Here is a 24,539-nt window from a genome sequence, read left to right on the forward strand (position 1 = left end):
ATAAATGATAAATATATCAAGTGACATCACTTGTGACATCACACCCAGACTGAAATCAGGAGACCAAGAGAGGGATATTGGTTTAGAATCTCATTTCCTGTTTTATTGTTCAAATATAGCAGAGAGATATACAACACGGTACAATAACAGCCCCCCCCCCCCCCGCCCCAACCAGGGAGAAATGGAAAGACCAACAGAAAAGACAGATTTGTACAGACGTTGGAGCACGAATACACGCACACGCACACACACACACACACACACACACACACACACACACACACACACACACACACACACACACACACACAGACAGACACACACACACACACACACAAACGGGACAGTCGGTCTATTAAAGGGGACTTTAAGGAGATTAAGGATCCGGTGACAGTAAAAGATCAGAACAGCATCGGTCAACGTCCACCTGGAGACACAATCCCCCCCCCCCCCCCACCCCCCCGCACATCTGCTCCACATCTGCTCCGCTCACACCTGTTAGCAGTGGCCGAATTGATTTACAGAACTCGGGGGGGAATTGTGTTTCCCGGCGGACGTTTGACTGAAGAAAACAATTCCTCAGCCACAGGTTTTCATTTAAAGACGAGCCGCTTTAAAATCAAGTTATGAAGCAGTTACAGAAAAGAATTCATTTGTTTTTGTGACTCAAGGCCACTTTGAGCAGAGAGGATTTAAATGAACTACTTTAAAAAGTGAAAGCAAATATCATTTAAAAAAAAGAAGCAAATTCATCGTTGTGCTTTTACCAACTTTTAAAGCAAACAAAGCTCTTTTTCTCCTGTCAAAATAAAACACCTTTTACATGCAACCTGTTTCTTTAGAAGGGACAGCGACAAATCATAAATAATAGCAAGAAAGGATGAAATAACATTTAATTTAAGAGAGTGAACCAATTGCTTTTCGGCGTCTAAAGAACTGTGTGCGGTACTACAAAATAAAAGCTGAGAGCTCCCGGCGGGACGCCGCGCCCTCAAACAGCGCGTTAGAAACCTTTATGGATCAATTAAACACAAACGCAGGTTGCTGCAGCCTCGAATCAACTTCACGGAGTACAGAGTGTAAACAAAAATCTCATTTCTCGTTCATTTATAAATGATTAGGCAGGAAGCAGGAGTTACGGGACTGATGCCTGAGCATAACAGCAGTAATAACAGCCTGTCACATCGATTTCATGGACGCTTCGGCATTGATGCAGCGAAAATGCTGTTTTGGCAACTTAGTAGTGTATTGTTGGAGTGTTATTTCATCATTAGCGTCGTCGATTAAGTATCTCAAGTTAATGGTTTGTGGAGTGAGTGCTAGTAGCAGCGATGAGGTAAAGTGATGGAGGGAAGCAGCTCCCACAGTGTGAATTCCCACAGAGCCCATGCTGGAGTCGGTGATTGTCACTTTAACGGTATTTAAACAATAATTCCTAACACACACACACACACACAGAGAGCACACGCGAGGTCAGGTGACGCCGCGCAAAGCAAAGGACAATGAAGACAAAGATGAGGTTTGGGAGGCAGGCGGACGCCTCGCGTCAAAAAGGGGACGTCCTGCGTTGGCTGAGACTGAATTGGAAACGGAGGCCCGAGGCTCAAACCAAAGTCAGACGTCTCCTGTCATTCGAAGCTCTTTCCATTGGACGACGCTGATCATCTGCAGACGAAGACGTGCACTCATTTCTCCAAGGTGGAAAAGTAAACAATTTGCTTCATGGTCAGGCGATGAAAGGGAAGGATTTTGGAAGGTGTGTTATTGAACACCAAAGCCCTCCCCCAAAGGGACGTGCAGAGGGGCGGCGTCCTGGCCCGCGGGGGGCTGCAGTGCGTTTCCTGTTGGGGGCGGTTCACCTGAGCTCCAGCGGCGTTATCTGTGCCGATAGCAGTGTGCCTGGCGGGGGGGGGTGGGGGGGGGGGGCTGGTTCCTCGGGCCGACGACGTCACTTCCTGCTGACCGCGGCGTCCGTCTTGGCGGCGAGCTCCTCGGCGTCCCCCGGGGGCTGCGGCGGCGCGGCGTTAGGCCCGCCGCCATTTTGAAGACTTTCTTGCTTGTACTGCAGCAGGGCTCGATTGACGGCGTCCTCGACCAGTCGCCTGCTCACCCTCAGGAGCTCCGCCTCGTCGGGCTCAGACCGGCGACGCCCACCTGGGTGGAGCAAGCACAGGAGAAGCATCTCAGGACTCATCACCCCACTCTCTCATCAATGGCATTTCATTCAAAAGTGTCACCACATTTTTAAGCTCCTAAATGAATATGAAATGGGATGATTTCTTTTTTCATCCTGTGCCAAATAAAAATAACTTTTAATGCAAAAATGATCATTGAGTCTTGGCTCACTCTGTCAGAGTCTGAATGCAGCAACAACAGAGTGACAAGGAGAGTTAATAATACCATCCCTCCTCTGATTTAATCAACCTCCTGGAGGGAAAGTCTCCAGCGAAGACTCAATGAACACAGTGAGAAGGAATCAGACAAACCAGAAATCAGTTGGGATAGAAGTACGAGGCAAGAAGAGACGGCTGAAACACACTGTGATCCCCTTTTGATGAGCACTTTGTGGCTCTGTGATTCCTTATAAAAAGGAGACGGAAACTGACGCCTCTGACGGCTGTTTGAGGAGGTGCTTTCGCCCTCAGGCCTGCGGCGGTTCTATGAGCTTTGTGTGATTAAACGAGGGAACACTCAGGCGCAGACTATTTGCGATTAAGCCGAGGTCAACTGAGGCCATCGGAGCGTTTCGGGGAAATTTAATCACAAACACCTGGGTCCCGTTTAGCTGTAAAATAAATGAAGCGTGTTCCGGGGGAGCCCTTCAAACGCGTTCAATTTCACATTCGTCTTTGGCGACTCGCCCTCTACGGATACAACTCCGACCGGAGGCGTGAAGGGACCTCTCGGAGGTCGTGGTTAACATCTGGCTGGAGACCCCGATTGGAGCTGCAAGGCGACCGCCTCCAGATGTGGTTTCCGGCCAATCGGAAACCGTCCTTCTGTGCAAATCATGTGAAAAAACATGAGCCAGTGAAGCTGTTGCACTCAAAATGTTTAGGACCGCGGACGGATACGATTTCTTATTGACTGGCAGTAATGTGATAGTGTATTGATCCCTGTAAGGAGATCCTCCGCCCTGGGAGTCTTCCTCGGAGCTACAGGGGGGGGCGGGAAGGGTAGAGCACGTCTCGAAGAACAGTCTCCTCCACCACTTCCTTTACGGATCATTTAGATTCAACCGAAAGCGAATTAAGTGCTTCATGACGTACTGACGGGCAAATCTCCAGAAGCGACCAGATGCCCTCAAAACGAGTCCAAGCCCGATCGCGGGTCATCGTCCTGAGAGAAAGCAGTCCTTTGATTACATGCCCACTTGTCATCAATATAATCAGGAGGTCGCTGAGCGTAATCACGTCATTAATCACCATTGAATTACGTTGACGACACGAGTCATTTCACGTAATTATGCAGTTTCAGTCTGTGATCAGATCCGGACGCGGTTTTGATTGGACCAGGCAACATGCTACGAAGGAGGACACATACTTAACCGTCGGGCCTGGAGAAGGTTCAGATCTGGAACACAAACACGGAATATTAAATAAAGCCAAAGAAGAGGTATTCTGCTGTCTCCTTGATTGAGTCCCTTTTGTCCGTCGGCACGAGGGAGGATACTTTTTTTTTTTTTTTAAGAGTTCACCTGCAGGGATTTTCCAAGATTAGGTTTGGACCCCAAGGTTACACGGAGGCTAAAACTAATGCACTAACAGAAGCGTTTGTATCCAGAGGCCACAGGCGGCCAGGCCGCTTAGAGCTGCGAGACTCGGCAGGTGTGTGCACTTTACACGGCAAAAAAAAAAACTACTTAGGGAGGTGAAAAATAACAACAACAAGTCAGGCGCTGGAACATTTCTATTCCAAAAGGTTAAAGGACTGCAGACGTGAACAAACATTGAATATTTTTCCGATGGAAAATGAACCGAAGACACACGAGGACCACGTCCCTCGACTCATCTCCAGATATAATAATACATAGAATACATTGTTATGTCATCTTGACCCTTTTAGCCACTGACCGACGTCTGTTCTGTGTCTTCACTGTTTTAAGAGCACTGTGTTTGTGACGAGGACTTTTACGACGTTGGCCTTTGTGAAGGCAGTGAAGTCGCCCTCTGCACGGGTTACACACACACACACACACACACACACACACACACACACACACACACACACACACACACACACACACATGCAGCCCCTCTCCACAGACGGCACGGCGTGCATCGAGTCTACAATGCCTACACACACACACACACACACACACACACACACACACACACACAGAGAGAGATAAGCCTCTCCCTCGGAGGCACGGACGTCTTTTTTTCTCAACACACATCTGTGTGTCACGTCCTCAGAGCTCATGTCTTCACTCTCACCCTATTGCCTGTATCTCCTACTCTCTGTTCCTCTTTTAATGCTCGCTCCCTTTGAACGACTGCCTATTGATTTTTTTTTTTTTATATCCGACGCTCGCTCTCGACTCTTTACCGGCTGCGTTGTCATGGCGACGGGATAAGGACCAGACGTTGCAACCTCCAGTATTGTTAAAAAGTTGAAGTGCCTGACATTCCACGTTCCTCTGGTGTTCACGTGAGCTCTTCTTCTCGCAGCGGTTCCACTTTCCTCATCCTTCCACCATGTTTACAGAGGGCTCTGTCGCAAGACTCGTTATCAAATGTCGCTTTAGATTTCTCTGCGTGGGCGGCTATCTTTTAGCCGACGCTGTGTATTTTACATTAAAAAAAAAAAATACAGTGGAAAGAATGTTCAAGTGAAATCACCCCTGAATTTGGTGAAGACAACGTCGGTTTTTATATTTCGACGGATGTCTAGTCTCAATATCAATTATTTCCAATCCCTAAGCCTGATATATGAATGCATTGTCTAGGTGATTCTAATAAGGCCTCCTTGTTTCTTAGTTTGCGTTGACGTCGCTCTCTTCACACACAGCCCATATGGTGCCAACCAAGCCAATTAGTAGCTTCTCCTTAAACCTATTAGCTAAGTCCGGGATACGCCGTCGTTTGTCCCACAGCAATGGCTCACACATTGTATTCCCATTAGCGTCTTAGCTCTGCAGACATGCTAGCTCTCATGGCTTAAAAGTCTGCTTGCGTTGTCCCAAACAGAGTCCCCACAGCTTCGTCTGCTCCAATCGATTCCCCCGAATGATCGATGGTCGTGTCGAACGAGACCCCCCCCCCCCCCCCCCCCCCCCGCTATTTCAGAGGCCACGGTGTCTTTAATGGGTTCGCTTCGTCGAATTAAGGCCCAATTAAGAGTTTACTCGTCTCGGCTGCGCTGGGATGTATGCGGCGCGCTGGAAGAACCCGCTAACGTCGTTACTCCTGACTCCCCTGGGCACTTACTTATCTCGCTTTCTGCACATACCTGATGGTTCACTTCCTGCTCAGGTCTGCTAAGAAAAAAATAAAGCTGCTGTGATGATGCGCTTTACATCTCCATGCTGTATCAAAAGGACCCTTGCTGAAACCAAAGACTTGAATCCAATTGATTGGATGCAGCGGCCGAAGCGATTGTGTTTACATACAGCCCAATAATCTGCTGCCGTGACTCACTTCATCGCACTCTGAAACCAACAGATTTTGGTCGCGGTGTGGGCAGATAATTAATGCAGAATATCTGGTAAGAGGAGGACGGTGAGGGCGCGAGGGAGGGAAAACGGGCAGATGAAGAGGAGGAGGAGGAGGAGAAGAATCTGGAGGAGACGGGCGGTGCGATCCGGAGGAAGAGGAAGGCGCCTCAACATGGAGGAAGAGGATGGAAAATGAAAGAGAAGGGAAGCAGTGTTTTTAAGGACGGTTGGGGGGGGAGAAACGGGGGGGGAGAACAGGCCTTGGGATGGGGTATGTGGGGGGGCGGGGGGGGGGGGGGGGGGGGGGGGGGAGAGTACTGATGGTGAAATACGTTTCCTGAGGAAATACCAGAGAGTCTCTCAGTCACAAGACGCAGACGGCAGCCCAGCAGCGCTGTGGGTCTGCAGATATTCCGAAAAAGACTTCATCACATGACCAGGATCTGTTTGTGCTGAGAAGTGACCTTAATAGAGATTCATCTGGTTAATTCGACTTTTGGCCAGAGGTTGAATTTCACCTCAATAAACCTGAGCTGAACGATTCCAGCCGATTCTGCTCATTTTTTTTTTTACACAACGCTCCCCTAAAATGATGAGTGGATGAGTCCGCATGCTTTTACTAATTCAATTCCTGACAATCTCTTCTTTGTGCTAAAACAACGGCATCCCGGGTGTCCCGAGTCAGTTCCATTTTGCCAGCGCACCGATAAAGGCAATTTCACGGCGGATGTTTTCCCTCGATGGGGATGAATGTCGTCAAAGCTCCGTTTCCTCCTCAGTCATCCCTTCCACGGAGGCCGCAGGCCGCCCCGTGGTTTTTCATCATCCCCGTCGAATGACTTTGAGGGCATAAGAGGGCGATGAGCTACCTGATGGTGAGCTTTCATAACACACGGACACACACGCTAAGTGAGTTTGTCCATAATAAAAACATCCTCATGAATCAGTCTTTTCGCGATGACAGAATCCACATCGGTTCGGGCCAAAAGACACAGAGTGAGGAGACTTAGCATTTACGCTTGTATTCATCGTAGCTTGGCAATAAAGCAAATTGGCTTCGCGAATAAAGTCCATAAGTCGAGTCCAAACACTGCACAAGACTCTGGGGAAGACAAGCGAGGAGAGGAGACATTTCTGTGCCACAACTGTAGCCTTTTCTGTTCGTTTTTTGTATTAGATCAAATTGGAGGAAGCGCGCGAAAAGTCGCTGCTTTTCTTTGCTCAGCAAACAACGACCCTCGTTCCCCCCCCCCCCGGAGAAGCTTCCAGGGCAGCCTGTCGGACTCACGCGTGTGAAGCCAGGGGACGGCGAGATTTATTTTTATTTCTCAGAATGTGAGTCAGCATGGGAGAGGGAGCAGAGATGAGAAACATGGAAGCAGGCCGGATTAAGCAGCGTGGCCTTCCTCTCGCTCTGCTCCCTCCTCCACCTCCTCTTCCTCTCTTTTCTGTTCTCATCTTACACCCCCCCCCCGCCCCCCCTCTTCCTCACATGTGGCATCAAGCACTCCCCCTCTCTCTCTTTTGTGCATCTCCATCTCGCTCTTTCTGAATCAATCCAGATTTGCGAACAGTTTCTAGTTTTTCACAAACCTCAAAGGGCTAAATACAGAAAAGGGATTTGTGTTCGGTCGAGGTCATTCCATGCTGGAAACAGAGGTGAGCGGCTCGTGTGCCGGCCCGATGCGGAGGCTGAGCCGCCCCGCCTTCACTGGCTTACTGCGAGCTGTGTCACTCTGTGAGGGGTAAAGCTGCCTTTATCTGGAGGGCAAAACACACACACGACGATAAGACTGTGAATAAAGGTTAGCGGCCAAAACGACACTAACAGAGGAGCACGTTGGTCTGAAACAGAGCAAAGCTGTCCATGCAAAGTCCTAAGAGTACTCGGAAATGTCTAAAATGTGTTCAGTTACGGTGAATGCACCCTTAGTTCCTGGATTGTTAGTACAGCGTTGTGACGGGACAGAATAACCTTTATTCCTCCCATTCCAGGCAGCAAATAGCAAAAAGAGCTCACCGTACTTTGTGTATATTTGTTTCTTTGAATATCTCCTCAACGGTCTGGATGAAGCAGATACATTATTCTATGAATCATTTAGTCATTAAAACACCAAATAGTCTCGCAGAGTCGTATTTAACTAATATTCACTTAATATCTTCCATTCCCTACGCCGCAGATGACAGAGACAAAAAAAAAAAAGAACTAATATTTTGGCGACACGAGACAGAATGTCCCCCACACATGGATGCACGTCATCAACCACGTGATCGCCTCCCCTTCATGGAATACAAGTTAAAGGTCATTAAAGTTAATGAGTGCGTTTCTCTGCAGTGAAGCAAACACCACTGTGTGACAACTTCGTCATATTGGTCACACACACACGCACACACACACACACACACACGTTGCCCTGCTCACGAGGGAGGCTGGCGCCACATCAAGGGCTCGCAGCTGACCTACACACTGTCCCTCCCTGTCCACCTCCGTCTGTCTCCATGTCACCATTTCTCTTAAAGCTCACTCTGCTCCTTCTGCCCTCATTGGTCTTCCGTCCCTGCATCACTCGTTCTCCCTTCTCCCTCCGTCTCTCTCTCCCCGCTTAGAAGTAGGGCACAGGGGCTCCACTGTTTATAGCAATGCAGCTGTAAGCAGTGAGAGGGGGAGGGGAGGGGGGGGAGAGCAGGAACACAGTGCACAGACGCAATGTGAAGGCCCGGGCTTAACGTCATGTACGTTCTCAGGTTTTTCCATCACGGGCGGAGTCAAAGTCTGCGTTTATGGCGGCGATCTTATTGGCGCCCCGTAAAACACGCGCTGTCCTCTCTGCACTTTGTCCCGCCGTTTAACCATTAATCCGGACGGCAGGTTGACAGCTGTGAGCGATAACGCGAAGGAACTGAGCGGTTCCACCTTTACATAAAAGGAGAACACGTGTTGATTTGATTTGATTCGATGCCCTGATGGGGTGCAGAATTGTTGACGCATCCTAATGAGAAAACCGGGACACGTCATTAATCCAAGTTAGTCCTCAACAAGGGAGACGTTTTCTAATGTTCAATCAACCGAAGCCTTCCCTTTCACCCAATTGGATCTTTTCCACATGCCAAAAGGAAGGAAATCGCCAGCACCGGTCCACACGTTGGCCCGAGCTATTGCTCTCGCTTTGACCTGTTATTTATGCATTTTAAATTTCCAGCGCTGAATCAACATTCATCCAGAGCATGCACTGGTTGCAGAGAGGTGGTGAACTCTGGGTAACCTTTGCCATACGATACCAAAGAGATAAAGGCACTTTAAAGTCCTCCTCCACCTCACATGGGTACCTTGCATTTGGGCCTCACTGGGTTTGACACAAGAAAAACCGTTTTCACAATCCTCTGTTGAGGGAATAACGTTCCCCGGCTCTCGTGTTAAAGATCCGTTTGTGCTTGCATGAGCTGGATTATGTGACATTCCGAGAAGTCGATCGCGCTCCAATAAATTGAAAAGCAGAGAAAGGCTTTTTAAGTGAAGGAGGAGACATCTGGTCTAAGGAGGATTACTGAGTGAAACATGTCTGTAAAGAATCTCATAGCTTCCTGATCATTTAGGGGAAATGCTGAAGCTATAAAGCCAAACCTGATAAAGAAAGTAATCATCCCGGAAATCACCAACTGTTAATGAGATCAAGGATGCTAACAGTGTTAAACATGCACAGAAAGTTGCTTTCAACGTTGCAAGTTAGCAACTTAGGACAGAACAACTTTTCTCAAAGAGAATAAAGTTGCTTTGCCGCCGCGCGTGATGTAATGCAAGCTTCTTCCCCCTCGGACCCCTACACCGCCTGTTCAATCTGCTGCCGATGTTTTGCGCTGTTAGCGATCAAAGCGGCAAGCCACCTCCTGGGCCATCGCCATGTTGAGAGCCGCGTGGAGGCAGTAGAAATGCTACATGTACATTCAGAATGTAGCACCTTTAAAAAGCCGGCGACGTCGTCTCGCTAACGAGTGGCGCTGTAAGGGAGAGGAGCCCCGCTTCGTCCGCATCGTGCACACACACACACACACACACACAGGTGTACGCGGGCAGAGGAATGCAATTCACAACCTGCAGACAGACACGCAAAGAGGCAAAGGAAAGAGAGGCCAGCAGACCCGGCTTTAAAGAAAAAACAGAAATGAGGCAATTTATGGGTGAGGGTTTGTTGGAACTCAAGGAGACGCATTCCATGTTTACACTGAAAGTAAAGACAATGCAAAGAGACCTTTTGGTGTGTGCTGCATTTCCTATAAGATGTTCAACGCTGTTCATGGGAAAATGGCAAACTTAACAAGCCAACTAAATTGTCTTGTTGCAGGACGAGTCCAAAGAGGGACGGTGCGAGAGGCTGAGGGCAGAATCACCCCCAGCTGGAGTGAGACCCTCACTTTACAAATGCACCCAAATGCACCAGCAGACGACACACAAAGGCAATCACACACGGGCGCTCCTTGGCCATCTGTAGGTCATGCTCATGGATGCACACACACACACACACACAGCTGACACAAAGCGGCGCGCGGTGCACGCCATATTCCCACGCTGCATGCATGCAGCCCCTCTCCACAGACGGCACGGCGTGCATCGAGTCGACAATGCCCACACGCACACACACACACACACACACAGTGACGGGGGAAGGAGACACTCACTGATTTTCTCCTCCGCCTGGGAGAACGGGAAGCAGCACAGTTGACCCATGGCGGATCCGTCCCCTCTTTTTCCCTTTCCCTCCCCGAAGAGAGCTCGATGGAGTGGGGAGGGGGGGGGGTCCTGCTTCCCCCCCTCTGTCGTTCACAGAGACTCTTTATCTCCCTGTCTGTCTCACTCTTTCTCTCCAGCTCCCCCCCCCACCATCACCACCACCCCGCCGCGTCCTCGAAGGATAAACGGAACCAGTGAGGATGGAGGCAAACATAAAAACAAATCTCCCCCCCCCCCCCAAAAAAACCCCACGTCCCTTTCCCTCCGTGCAGCCCGAAGAACACCGAGTGAGGAGAATGAAACCAGCGGCTCCTCGCTCTCGCTCTACTTTGCACCGGCACCGAGAGGAGGGGTGTGTGTGTGTGTGTGTGTGTATCTCAGGAGGGGGGGGGGGGGGGGGGTAGAGAGAGAGAGAGATTGTGTGTGTGTGTGTGAAGTGGGGAAAGCGGAGGAGGAGTACGTTTTAAAATCGAACGTGTGTGTGTGTGTGTGTGAGGCTGAAAGGAGAACGAGTAGGAGGGGCATGTTGTGCGATAGTAAATGCATATTCAAGAGGAGTGTGCATGCTTACAGTGTGCAGTGAGCAGTGTATAAGAAGATAAGAAGAGACAGCAGACACTACTGTGTGTGTGTGTGGATGGGGGTGGGGGTGGGGGTGGGGGGGGGCGGTGGCGCTCCAGCATCCCCTCTTCATGGTAATTTGGATAACGGCTGTAGAATTGGGCCGGGCAGCTGTTTCCTGCTTCTGTATCTTTGTTATTTATGAGGCTTGTAAAAGCTTTTTCTTGGTTTCGCGGTGGACCAAAATACCAAAGAATGGAACCCTTTTTTTAAAGCTGCATTTCAAAAATAGCTGAATGCCAAGGTCAAGTGTGTGTTAGATGACGGAAGGTCAGGGGTAAAGGAAGATAGCCTCAGGCTGAGGATCAGTGGAAGGTCAGCAGCTTGACATTTAGTGTGTTTCATATTATTTTTCTATCTTGTGTGGTGCAGTCACCCCCCCCCCCCCCCCCCAAAAAAAAGAATGCTGCAAATGTAATGAATAATAGATAACTCAGTGCGGTTTTAACATCCTCACTCAGGCTGACCCGATGGTGGTTGCCTGGTTCAGGCTGTTATTTTCTTTATTTGCACACTTTTTTGACTAAAGTTGAATATTCCAAAAAAATGCAAACTGCGTATCTGTATCAAACTAAAATATTTGCTTGTTTTCTTTGCTTTTTAGTAGAGTGAGAAAGCTTCACATTTCTTTATGCCTTTAGCTTAGACTATTTCATTTTTAGTGCATTCATGAGAACATTATCTACCAATAGCCCATCTAGTCAGCTGGTTGCCTTTGACGGCCCAAAATAATTTCCCATCCCAACACGAGCATCCGATTAAGTGCTTAAGCCATTCATTCATGAATCCCTGTTTGGTTTGATCGCAGCGTTGCGAGTAAAACGGTAAATAATTCAGTGTTTTCACTCCACGAAAGCGACCGCAACAGGCTTCAGTCAGCGGTGATTTCTCGCTCACTCTCATCCGCGCGCAGCGTTCCGCTTGTTTAGCGTAACGGGAGCAGCTGAGCGGCTTCCCCGCGCTCCGCCGGCTCAGCGTCAGCGCCAAGGCCTCAGTCGGAGGCTCGGCTCGGGTCCGACAGCGGGGGAGCCTCGGGCGCTGATTGGACGCGTTGGTGACAAAAGACATTTAGACAACTATTCATATCTATGGAGTATGTTTCTTGGTTACAATGGTTATGATGTGAAAATTGCACAAAATATAGTGAAAACCAAAATATGGATTTCTTTAAACTCCCAAATCAAAAACCCAACAAACAAACACATCCAACCCAAAGCTTAAAGGTGTATTGGCCCTGCGCTACGATGAGGTTGCAGGTAGGAACCAGAAGGCCTCGGCTCACGCCCTCTCGACGCCGACCTTCGGCGGCTGACGAGTCCTCGAATAAAACGCGTAAAATGGCTCGCCGCGCCGGGGAGGCTCCTCTGCAGCTGCAGGAGGCCTCGTTAAAAGCACACCTCCCCCAGGGCAGGGGACGCCGGTGTTAAGAATGAGGGAGATGTGACAGCAAACAAACACATACACACACACACACACACACACACACACACACACACACGCACACACACGCGCACGCGCGCGTAGTGCACCGCGCAGGGAGCTCAGCTGGGCGAGGGGACGGCTGAGGCCGCCTACTTGAGAGGCCCAAGTGTGGTCATCGGCGGGGCCGAATCAATTCATTATCAATTATACTGCTCCTTTGTGTGTGTGTGTGTGTATTTGTGTGTGTGCGCTTGTACATGAACAGATTTGTGCTTTTCAAATGGCAGGACCGAACAAAGTTACATTGATTAACCCAACCTGTGAGTCAGTAGGAAGCAGCAAGAGAGAGAGAGAGAGGGAGAGAGAGGGAGAGAGAGGGAGAGAGAGAGAGCTCCATTGCAGGGACAGTGTTGACCTTTGTTCCGCTGAAGGTCGTCTCTTGGTGCCTCAGAACCTTAGTCACAAGACGGTTTGTGCAGCTGACTGCCTGCTGCAGATAACACGCCTTAGTGTTTGTTGTCATACTAAAGGGACGCACACACCACGAGGTGCAAGCTCGAGAGACTTTGATCTAGCTCAAAGTGCTCAGCTAAGAGATTATTATTCATATGCAAGTGCAGAATTCCCAAGAAATAACAGGCCTGTAAAACAAACATGTTGTTCCACCACCGATACTTCAAAAGGAGCTCAGTTTCCGACTGAATAATGAATTGTTCCAAATATTTACCCCCAAACAACGGACTTATTTTAGCTGGAGGCGTTTGGGTGTCTGGCGGCTTCGGTTTGAGTGGATTTTTCGGCTCCTCCGGCGGCCCAGTAAACAAACTGTCCACTCAGCGCGCTGGAGCCAACGCCAATGCTCTGGTGTTTACATTGGTTCGCATCTTGGAGTCGGGGCGTGCAGTTTGCTTGTTGCGTTCCCTGCGTGGGTTCGTCTCCTTCAGGCCGCTCGCCTTGTTACACGCAGACTCCACTCGGATTGGACTCAGGAAATGGTAAACAATGACACTTTGGGGATTAGGTTTGCATCGTTTTCACATGTTTACCAAAGACACGGAGCTGAAAAAAAAAGAAGCACTGCAGTAAAAACAAGCCTGTGTGCTACATCCTTTCAAATGTAAGGAAAACATTGAGGCGGGTTTCCTCTCATCACGTCTGACGGACCAAACCCCAGAGACAAACTCTCTGTGTGCCTTGACCCTCTTTTAACATCGTCAGCGTGTTCTCTCCCACACGCGTGTGTTAAATGTCACGTAACCATCGCTCCATCCTCTTGGATCTCGTGTCCTTCCATCCTCTCTCCGACATCGTACCCCGACCCTCAGAGACACAGGCTTTGCTCTTATTGCTGTGCGAATATTAAATATCAAGACGTCTTTGGGGGTCATCCAGATGCTGATGGCAGCTGCCGTCGCTAAGTTCTCTTTTGCAAAGTCTATGAATACGTTTTTCTTTTTGCCGTTGCCTTTGTGTCAACAAGCCATCGTCTCAGGGCGCTGAATGACACAGCTGCTCTGATAAGTTTAAATACAATGAGACGTTTTTAAAATGAGCTAAATCAACAGGTGGAACATATATTTCAAACTGACTTTTAGGTTCTGTGGAGTGAAACATCTCTCCATTAACCTACATCAGCCGACCAATGAGACAGGAGAAACGTCTTTTAACCAAGCCTCCTTTATCTGTGAACAATTGCTCTCTCTTTAATATTTTCTTACCCTTGAAAGCTTATAAGCCCTCTTTTACCCAGTTGTTTAATTAATCAAATTAACATTAATTGACATCAACTTAATTACATTTTTCTCTAATGAAAAGATTTTGATTAAATGTATACAGGGAGGTAGTACGCAGCAAAAAGCATCAATTTCATCATATTCACCCTTAACGATTTGGGCTTATTTATGGTTGTCTTTTATTAACTTGGAACGAATCCAGCCGCCGCCGACACGACTCGGCGGCGGCAGCGCGTTTCTACGCTACATTTTACAGCGAAGCTCTCGACTCAAACGCAAATGTGCAAATAGGCCTCGTTTTGGCCAAGCGGGAGACGCGTTGCCCCAGAACAGAAGGAAGTGACCTCGCCTTAAATTAAATACTCAAAAAGGTCAAAGAGCATCGCGCCACCTTCACCCGTCTGCCAGTGTGCCTTTCAGCCACCCACAGGCTGACGGGCCGGGGGGGGGGGCCTTTGTAAAGTGTCGTGGCGAGCGAGGAGACTTGCCGTCGCAGACAGGCGCTCTTTTAACCGCCTCCATTCTGTCGCTTAAACCACACAGCCAACAGAGCAGAAGGAGGCGAGACTTAAACAGTGCTTTTGTTCCCGAGATGGAAAGATTCCCGCGTCCGTCTAAACGGAACTGGCAAAAACATTTGTAATGCCATTTATTTTTTCACTCAGAGAAGAGAGAGAGGATGTGATAACAGTTGAAATCACACCCAGATAATGTTCATGTACTTCATGTGTTTTTTTCTCATTGTTAGTCCCGGGCAATTTCCACACTGGATTCAAATGAACGTTCCCCGACAGACAGAGTCACATGGTGCAGCATGTGACCCGGGCGGCCTGTTCGTAATCTTATTTTTCACTTATTTACTTCACGAGCCTCTTTGTCTGAGCTGCAGATCACCAGTTTCTCTCCTGCCGCATCTTCTGTATCAAACTGCGCTTGCTGTCACCATGGTATCCACAACTCAACAATCATCAACATTTTAAGGATTAGAAAATTCATGTTTAAATCCCCTACATCGAACAACAACCCCCCCCCCCCCCCCCCACGCTAACAATGCTAGCCTCGATGGAGTATCACAGGCTCTGCTGTGGATTATGTTGTTCAGTGGATTATGGGATTAACGTACGCACGCAGCCAAACGCTGACCAGGGCGCACCACCAGAAAAAGCTCTCTGAGGAACAAGGACGGATACCAGCTCCTTCCTGTGGGTGTGATTCACACAGTTTGATCCTTCTTTCACGAGCACCGGCATCTGAACGTAACGATGGGTCTACTGGCAGTGGAGATAAAGAACTTCATCCCACACGAAGCATTCTTAGAGCGCAGCGTTAGTGGTTGAGGTTTCCATACCTTCCATCCAGGTGTTTTCCATTCATCCAAAAAAGGTCGGATGCTTTCGGAGTCGTCTTTGCTAGTTTGAGGACATATTCATGCAACCACGGAAGGTATCCTAACTTGTGCGGTTCATCCGGCTCAACCGGCAGTGCCAGTTTCTCTTCATGTTAGGTATGTTGTTTTGGGGGAGGAAATCGGTGTGTGTGTGTGTGTGTGTGTGTGTGTGTGTGTTTGCTGACCCATGAAACTCCTCTCAGACTTCGATTCGTCGATTCGGTAACAAGCGAATTTCGAATTTCACTACGACCCGATGATCAAAATAATACTTCCGCGACCGCCATTTTCTGATGTTGCAGTTCCTTGGATGGACCCTGGATGCTGACTCCATAAAAATAACGTGTTGTTGTCAATAACAAGGATACGAAAAGGAACATTTTGAATATAGAATACAGTTTTAATCCATAGCACCTCTAATCGTAATCTAAAAAGTAATCAAAGTGTAATTTAAAACGACATTGATCAGCAGCTGGTTACAGCAGAACGTGGTCTGTATCCAAATCTCCTAAACAGTACAACCAAACGCCCTCAAACAAAAGCCGTACACGGTCAAACAATTCCACCTTCTATTCTTAGATGTAACACTTTGAAGTTTGTTTAAGGTGTCTTTGAGTAGTCATCATTTACGTCTTGTGCAAATATTTACTTCTCCAAAACCACATTGGAGCTCTACTTCAAATCCGCGTAACACCTCGGAGAGCTTGTTCAAGTGGAGAAGGTGTCCGTTTGAACACAGGGAGAACTGAACACAGTGAACATGATATTTCGCTCAAACCAAATCATGACTGGTGTGTTGACTGCAGGCCAAATGAGTCCGAGCATCTCCTAGGTTACCATACGACTATCAATGTGGCATTCAAAAGGGCCCTTTGGATGGAGTCGGGCACTGGGATGAACCCGCATGAAATGTGCCATGTCACATCCATTCCAGCAAACCGGATGGAGAACGGTGCGAACAAGGATCACAGATTGAATTTAAGCAAATAATTACTGGTGTAGCGCTGTTAATAAACACAACAACCCTCCACAGAGCGTTAGAATGCCAGAGAACTGGAAGCAGTGCTCACTATGACCTTCTGTGCAATTAAAACGTAAGTGCATTTTGTTATGAAACAGCACAAGCGGAGGGCGTGTGAGGTAAACATCCTCCTGCTCTGCTGCTCACACGCACGCACGCACGCACGCACGCGCGCGCGCACGCACACACACACACACACACACACACACACACACACACACACACACACACACACACACACACACACACACACACACACACACACACACACACACACACACACACACACACACACACACACAGTCGCTCTTTGTCCCTCACAGATAGCTCAGTGATCCACAAAACATTGTGACAGCCTAGTTCCACCCATGCTGACAGCTTCTGTCACTCTCTAACGCGCGCACACACACACACGCCCAGACACACACACACACACACACACACACACGCACACACGCACGGTAATCAGTGCAGCTACACCCGAGTGGGATTTGAGGAGCCTTTGTCATGTGATGTGCACTTGGAGGTGTACACTAATCCAGTGTGATAATGTATTCATGCGTTTGTGGGTTTTGGTGAGGCACACAAAGACCCTCAAATCCTGACTTTTCTAAATGAGATTTAAAATGGCACGTAAGGCGTGATGACTTTTCTTTCATTCCCCGCCGCTGCTTTTGAAAAGTGAAATATGACAGAAAATTGGCCACATGCTGAAAACAAAGAGGTGTCAGAATTTCTCCACAGGATTCTCGAGGCAGTATTAAAAATCACATTGAACCTCCGAAGCACAAACTGTAAAGTTACTCCAATCTGAGAGCTTGATATCCCACCAAATTTGCTAAAGACCAAGAGGCCTGGTGTGTTTGATCATCAGAAGAGTAGAAGATCATTAGTACGACTAGCTAGCAAGTAGTTCCAAAGACCGTCTCCTGTCTTGTAACCTTTTTACACAAAGCCCCTCCCTAACATGCCCCCCGAGGAAGCCACAAAGATGTCCTCCCATCTATGTGCCCCATGTTACACTCCCCGCCAGATACTTCAGCAGCAATTCCACATTGCTATTAGAATGAAAGAAAAAAAAACAACCCCAGCTTTTCGCATCTCTTCCAGACACTTCTCGTTAGTAACAGTAGACGTTGCATTTGTCGTTATCCCGGCACAAAGCACTCAGCCTGTGAGGGCCGTTTGTTCCTCTGAGGCCAAACCACATGAGACGCTGCCTAAAATCAACTCCTAACTGATTCCTTCCTAATATTAATCATATTTCCTTAAGCGCATTGGCAGCAGCATGCTGTTACCAGCCTTCCCTATTTGACCAAACGTTTTTGACACCTCAAACCCAAGTGCAGCCGTGACCTCAGGAGTTCACGTGGGGCTGCACGGAAACAGTGACTCCCAGGGTCAATAGTAACTGAGCAACGACCCCCGCCCCCCCCCCCGCTTCACAGCTCCAAGTCAGCACATGAACCCGTTCCACTCGCATTCATTTGAACCAACTGCGGGGCCCACTGGCCCCCCTGCTGCCATTCAACGTAACAATACACAGCTGCTGTTCAACAACTGGCAGAGTGGAAACGCCCCCCCGCCACTGGGCAGCTATGATTGCATGCAAATGAGCTGACGAGTGAGACTGAGAACACAGAAAACAAGACCTTTTTTTTATCCCAGCAGAGAGCGCCCTCCGGTGGTATAATAGTGCCACTGTGTGTGTGTGTGTGTCTGTGTGCATACATGAATACTCACCAAGTTTTAGTGACATCTCAGTATGGTAATATCCATCCTGTTGCTTCTTTTTCAACATGGAGCAAAGGTCCAGCCGCTCAACTGTCTGGTCTCCAAAAAACCTGCGAGTTTCAAGCGGAGAGAGAGCGACAAAGAGAAAGAGTGAGACCAAAACACTACAAAGGTTAAACAAAACGGTTTTGGCGCATTAGTGTTATGCAAATATGAGTGAGGTTTATCCAAAGTGCAAAGAAAATGGTTAGAAATGGGATTTGTGCTCTCCTCCTTCATCTATAACGTGCAGATGCGCTACACAGCAGAACGACCACCTACTTGTTAGTGTAGCTGGAGTAGAGGGCCGGGTCCACACGCTTTATACCCTGAGGGACACAAAGGGGAAAAAAAGTGTTGACGTCACTGACTATCACACTTTTTAGAAGACACCAACAGAGACACAAACACACACACACACACACACACACACACACAGGATGCAATGTCATCAGGTGTCAACAGGACAATAAAAAGATAGACACTCTTTCCTCTGTGCCTCCCTTCCTGACCGCTGATTGTTTTTATATCTTCACCCATTTCATAACAACCCTCTCAATCACTCCACTACTTTCTCTTTTCTTTCTTTATAAACCTTTCTTCTACTTCTGCGTACCTTTTCACCCGAATCCATCCCAAAATAACGTTTCAGGAACCATACAAATATAAACATTGAGTTTCTATTAAAGCCCCACAGAAGGCGTGTTTTGGCTGGGACAACAATTTGTGAGACATGATAACAATGCTTATTTTGGGGTAAGCACTACAACAATCTATGATGACATTATCCATTCAAAACAAAACCATGCTGTGCAGTGTACCTTTAGGCTTTTATGTATTCATTAAAATGAATAATTATGCATGGAGACTCAAATCACAACATTTATAATTCAAGTAGTTTGTAAAATGCCCCTTTAACTGATTTCAATGATACTTTTCACTATACATTAAAATACAAATATTTTAGAAGATAATTAAAAAAAAACAAGATCAGTTAAATATTAGCAGTAAAATGTATGTTGGACTAAAAACTTTGATAAATGCCGAGCATCTTTATCACTGTATGAACCTAGAATGTGTTTACACACACACCTGGGATCGTAGTTTCGATGCTCTGGACAGCTTCATAATGGTGAGGTGGGGTTCAAACCCACGGTTGCCTTCTTGCAGAAGCCCCTGCTCCTCAAATTCACTCCGCAGCAACTCTGAAAAACGCACAAACGCAACAACTAATGTTCCGTAAGCAACCGCGTTACCCTATTGATAAGGCCAAAGAGGAATGACATAATGTTCACAGTTCACACAGAGCCGACGCAAAGGTCTTTTTAGTCTCTCCAGCTTTACAGCGAGAGAAAAGGTTAGTACATAATCAATAAGAGTGGTGGAGACCTGTTGCTTCTCCGAGGGGAACCAACACAGACCTTTGTCCCCCTTTGTTGCCGTTTGGTTTTTCATGTCGGGAATATTAATTGAAACAAGCTACAAGGAACGCTGCTGTGTTCAGAACGAGACGACGCAGAGGTGCTGCTGTGCGACGCTACACACGCGAAGCAGTGAAGGCAAGGAGTCACGCTAGAAGAGGAAATTGAGCCTAAACTGTTCCTAATCAATAGTTCAAGCCCCTTCACATTAGCTGCAGGCTGCAATCAGTCACTCAAAGGTCCAGGTTGATTGTGTCAGTAGGAGTTTGATGGGATGGATCCAGTTTAGACACGAGGACACACACTCATCAATGTTGCCTCATCTGACAAAAAAAGATTACACCAAACCAGAGAGCTGTGGAAATGTTGTACAACCAAGGCCTTGGTCACGTTATCTCTTTAAAAGATTAATTTACTGCATTTCCTATTTATATAAATCCCCGAGATGAAATGCATTTTGGGATTTGTCTCAGCTCGGCCATCACTAATATGCCAAATGTAGTACTTGCTTGGAGCAGTTAATACACTGGATGAGCGGCTGTGAAATTTCCTATTGAGCCCGTGCACAGAAATGCACAAAAACTTTCACAAATCCCTGCTTGCATGTTTCTTATTAAGCAATTATGTGTGTGTGTTGCAAGAGCTCAGAAGCCTCTTAGAATTTTTAGATTAGTGTTTTTGCCAAAGGCACAAAAACGCAAATGTTTCTGCATACACCCACGCACTGAAATGAAAGATGTACCAAGATGAATGAAGGGAAGTCCCATGCAGAACCCCAGATGTGTGTGTGTGTGTGTGAATAGGGTATGTTGACACACAACAAACACAGGGGCCATGCAAATAACATATAATATGACCAGATCCACTTAAAGCAATTAAAGAAAAAGGACTTCGTCACACCCAATATGAAATTAGTGCATGTAGTTGAATATTAAAGAGCTACAGCTGAAATTCTGTTAAATTCTTACTGTGTTTCTATTATAGTGCAGGGGCCCAACTGAAGGGCCATATGCAAGGTCAAATAATTCTACCTGTTCCCCAGGCATCTCAGGGCAGGCTTGTAGCCGCCAACAAACTTTGAATGTGAGTTAGCCCCCTCGCTTTAACACCTACAGCCACCAAAATAAAACCTACAGCGTCCTAATCAGTCCAATCTGTGACCTCCCAAAGCCAATCCAGCGCCAGAGCAAGCATCCACTCCATCAAAGTGTCCACAACAAAGACTACAAATCCTGCAGTGCTGCCCGGGTGTGACCCAACGGGGCGACGAGGAACAAAGTACCGCGTCGCGGTGAAGTCTTTCTGAGTGAAACTGCAGGATGAACGTAACTGGAATTCAGCGTAAAGAGTGACAGACCTGGAGAAGTGTTTCCGGAGGAATGAAAGAAGCAAAAAGGGCGTAAAATGAGAAAGAAAAGTGAGAGGTTTGTAACAGACCTGCCGCGCTGTCCAGTGTGTGTCTGTGTAGTCCGGGGGCCAACCCGACAAACACCACCTCCTTCCTGAAATGACCGACCCCCGAGAAGGGCAGCACCAGGTCCCGCCCACCCAGTAGCTCAGCCAGTGGCGGTCCAGACCGATCCAGCACGGTTGCCGCACTATAAGGAAATATACACATGTACACACACACACACACACACACACACACACACACACTTAATCCTCTCCCTCTCTCTCTCTCTCTCTCTCTCTCTCTCTCTCTCATATTACATAACAAGTGAACCTAGTGATTACTAATGACAGTCTTCTGCATTATGCAGATTAAGCATCAGTGCCGCCCGTCACACGGCCGAAAATGAAACATACTTTTTTTTCATTTAAATCAACAGTTGTCACTGTGAGGACTCGGAAGCAGTAATCATAGCAGTGGCAGTGAGGGAACCTTCCTAATTTAACATATGTATTAATAAAGCCTGATTATACGGTTTGAGTAGCCTTTCAATCATAATGCGGGTATGTATTGTTCTCCATCTTCACTGTTGTTGCCGTAGAGACCAGTGCTGCTGCCATGTATAGAATTCCAAACTTTGGATTCCCTTATACAGGACAGTTTTGTAAAAGCTTAATTTCTTACCTAAAATAAGATGGGATTTGATTTTCCAATATACAATTACAAAAATGTATATTTCCGATTAAGAGATTTTCTGTAATGAGGACAATGTGTACATCAAGAACCGTATCAGCATTCATATGCAGAGAGGGGGGGACAGGGGGCAAATCAGTAATGCAATATAAATCACATTTATTGACACACTATCATCAGTAGTGGAATAAACATTTTTGGAATATTTAATCTTTGAAAGGTTTTCTGACAGCTCAAACCTCACCAGTGGTTTGGTTCGACACACAATTATTGACATTGTGTTGCAGGCGTTGTGCTTGAGCATGCACGGCTCCGACCAAAAGCAATTACATGCGCACCATTTCCTCTCAGCTGAGCCGAACAATCGGTGAAACCGAAAGCTCTTCATGTTCTCCATTCTGCCAGTCACAGAATGCATTGTCCTATTCAGGTAGAAGCTTCACTGTACCGAGTGAATGCCGAGTCTGTTTGCATGTTTGTGTTTGTGTGCATCCACTCACAGGTCTACTTGCTCCTGACTGGCGAGATGAGTGACCAATAGCGTGATGTGGAGAGTTGGGACAGGCAACATGGCTTTGGCCAATCGGGGCTCCTGCCGAAGCACCGCCTCCTGGAGCTCCATCACGGCAGAACTGATCTGTCATTAAGCATATTTTATTAGCCGCTGTCGCACAAACTGTTAGCAGTTAACAGATAAACTAGGATGGATTCACTTTGAAAAGGCTTTAAATACAGATTATCCATCACAATGATGTTAGCTTGACTTCTTTATTTTGTTGGAAGAATGATGCTACAAATATGGAAGCAAAGACTTTTCATGAAAGCAGGTTGTTGAGATGCAAACACAAATTCAATTGTGATGTTACATCGATGAAAGTGAAGATTCATCACCTGCGTGTTAGTGATGGGGATGGAGACAAAGTAGTTAGGGCGTTGGCTCTCTTTCTTCTTCTTCTTCATCTCTGCATCCTCTTCACTGTCAACTCGCCCTCCACGCTCTCCTCTCTTCCTCTTTCGTTCTTTCTGGGTCAAGCTGGAGACTAGAAGAAAGGGGGTAGGAAACTTTATATGAATAAATAAAGTGAGTTCTAATGTTAATTAAAAAAAACCTTATTAAGAATATACGTACATTCAAGCTCTTTCCATGTCGTGGGACTGGTCAGAGAGAACGGAAGCTCCGATATCGAAGTAGCAGTATCAGCCGACTTGAGCTGTTTCTTCATCAATTTCTTCTTTGCCCTCCACATCTTCATCTTCATCTTCCTCCTGTTTGATACTGTTTGAGAGATTTCTTCAAATTATTGATTAGGCTCACCAAAAAGACTAATTAAAAAAATAAGCAATATCTTATATACTTCAGGGATTTAATTGCCAAAAAAAGGCAAATATTTAAAACTACAAAAATAAGCGAAATCAACATATTTTATGGGTTTCTTTTGTATAATGCGTTCATTTATATTTGGAGTAATATCACGCATGCAGAACATTTTTTCACCTCAATTAGAAAGAAAGTTCTAAAACACTCCAAGGTTTAAGCTCGATCCATCCATGTGGTACAAAGTGGCTCTGTGTGATTATTTGATGTGATTTTTTTTAAGCTACCCAAGTCAAATAGTTCAACAGTGCAGATTTATATTTTGGCCCATCAGCGTCCCATGCTGTCAGTTGTGCTCACCTGGCGCTGCGGAGGCTCCGGTGTCTTGTTGGACATCCAGGGCGACTGCTTCCACCTGACCTGGATTCATCTTCACACATTCCTTATCTCGTGTTCCACTTTCCTCTCTAATCACAGCTTCTTCTTCCTCCTCCTCCTCCTCCTCCTCATCCTCATCTGCGGCAGGGTTGGTCTCTTTAGAGATGCTGGCTGGCTGCATCTCACCCGCTGCTCTCTTATACAGACACGACTGTGCATAAAATAAGGACGACCGGGGTTTCCTGGGTAACAACCACCGTCACATTGGTGTTGAGACGTTAAACGAGGTTAGGACAGCGTGAGTTTTCTTTTTTTGAACACGTCGATCTGATCGATCTCAACAGAACGCAACCGAGGAGCATGACAAGAGAGGGACGAACTTTAGCTAACTGACGTCAACAGCTAATGTTAACGTTACAGTTAAGATGACGGCGAAAGAGTTATTATTAGCCTGAAACTCCCTTTGGGAAGGTTACCAGTGTGAAAGGTTACTAGTGTGAAAACGCAGAGTAATTTAAAGTTTCCTTTCCAATACCAGTCATATGAAAAAATATCAAACAGTCATGCAGTAAGGTAACATTTTCCGTTATCGTTAGCTAACTCAAGGAATAACGTAACGTTAAGTTATGCTTTGAGTTAACGTGAGCTAACAGCTAGCTAACTGTTGAGCTAAATATTAGCGAAACTAACCGGGATGTAACGTTAGTTTTGGGGGAACTTGTTCTTGCGTTGTTAAGGGAGAAAGCTCGTCTGTGAGGGGGAAAAAATCCCCCAAAAAGTACAGCAAAATGACATTCAACTCCACGGCACGCGCTTACTTGGAATGCCGACTGGAAGCAGTTTGTAAACAAGGTCGAACTTCCGGTCTGGTTTTTCAGAGCAAAAAAACTTTTCTCTTTCCCGAATAAAAGCATCGGCCGCTTTTCCTGGTGAACAAGTAGCACTGAAGGGATTTTTGACTGGTGTTTAAAATTGTAAAATGACTGAAAGTTTATTTTAAACA

At 46.9% G+C, this 24,539-nt stretch overlaps 1 protein-coding gene across 2 annotated transcripts; it reads right to left on the bottom strand.

Moving 5' to 3' along the window:
* Positions 1-171: 171 nt before the first annotated feature.
* Positions 172-24,412, bottom strand: LOC119194825 (A-kinase anchor protein 7-like). Of its 2 annotated transcripts, XM_037449237.2 has the most exons (10): positions 23,519-24,412; positions 22,973-23,119; positions 22,735-22,883; positions 22,344-22,480; positions 21,198-21,358; positions 19,432-19,544; positions 18,622-18,668; positions 18,310-18,410; positions 3,544-3,573; positions 172-2,154 (listed from the first exon to the last, which is right to left on the bottom strand). In XM_037449237.2, exons 1-10 carry the CDS (start codon positions 23,715-23,717, stop codon positions 1,949-1,951), a joined length of 1,290 nt encoding a protein of 429 aa, XP_037305134.2. In that variant the 5' UTR covers positions 23,718-24,412; the 3' UTR covers positions 172-1,948. The 2 variants fall into 2 exon arrangements, with proteins under 2 accessions (XP_037305134.2, XP_037305135.2); XM_037449238.2 differs by lacking the exon at positions 3,544-3,573 and having other exon boundaries at positions 23,519-24,411.
* Between the last annotated feature and the right edge of the window lie 127 nt (positions 24,413-24,539).

The sequence above is a fragment of the Pungitius pungitius genome, chromosome 20 (assembly GCF_949316345.1).
Source record: "Pungitius pungitius chromosome 20, fPunPun2.1, whole genome shotgun sequence".
NCBI lineage: Eukaryota > Metazoa > Chordata > Actinopteri > Perciformes > Gasterosteidae > Pungitius > Pungitius pungitius.

Bases quoted from the DNA above. Each gene is read 5' to 3' on its own strand.
- LOC119194825 (XM_037449237.2), bottom strand. From the start codon at position 23,717: ATGCAGCCAGCCAGCATCTCTAAAGAGACCAACCCTGCCGCAGATGAG. The intron at 21,359-22,343 runs GTGAGTGGATGC...ATTTCCTTATAG, and splicing joins AGTCAGGAGCAAGTAGACCT to TGCGGCAACCGTGCTGGATC. The intron at 2,155-3,543 runs GTATGTGTCCTC...TGCTCCACCCAG, and splicing joins TCTCCAGGCCCGACGGTTAA to GTGGGCGTCGCCGGTCTGAG.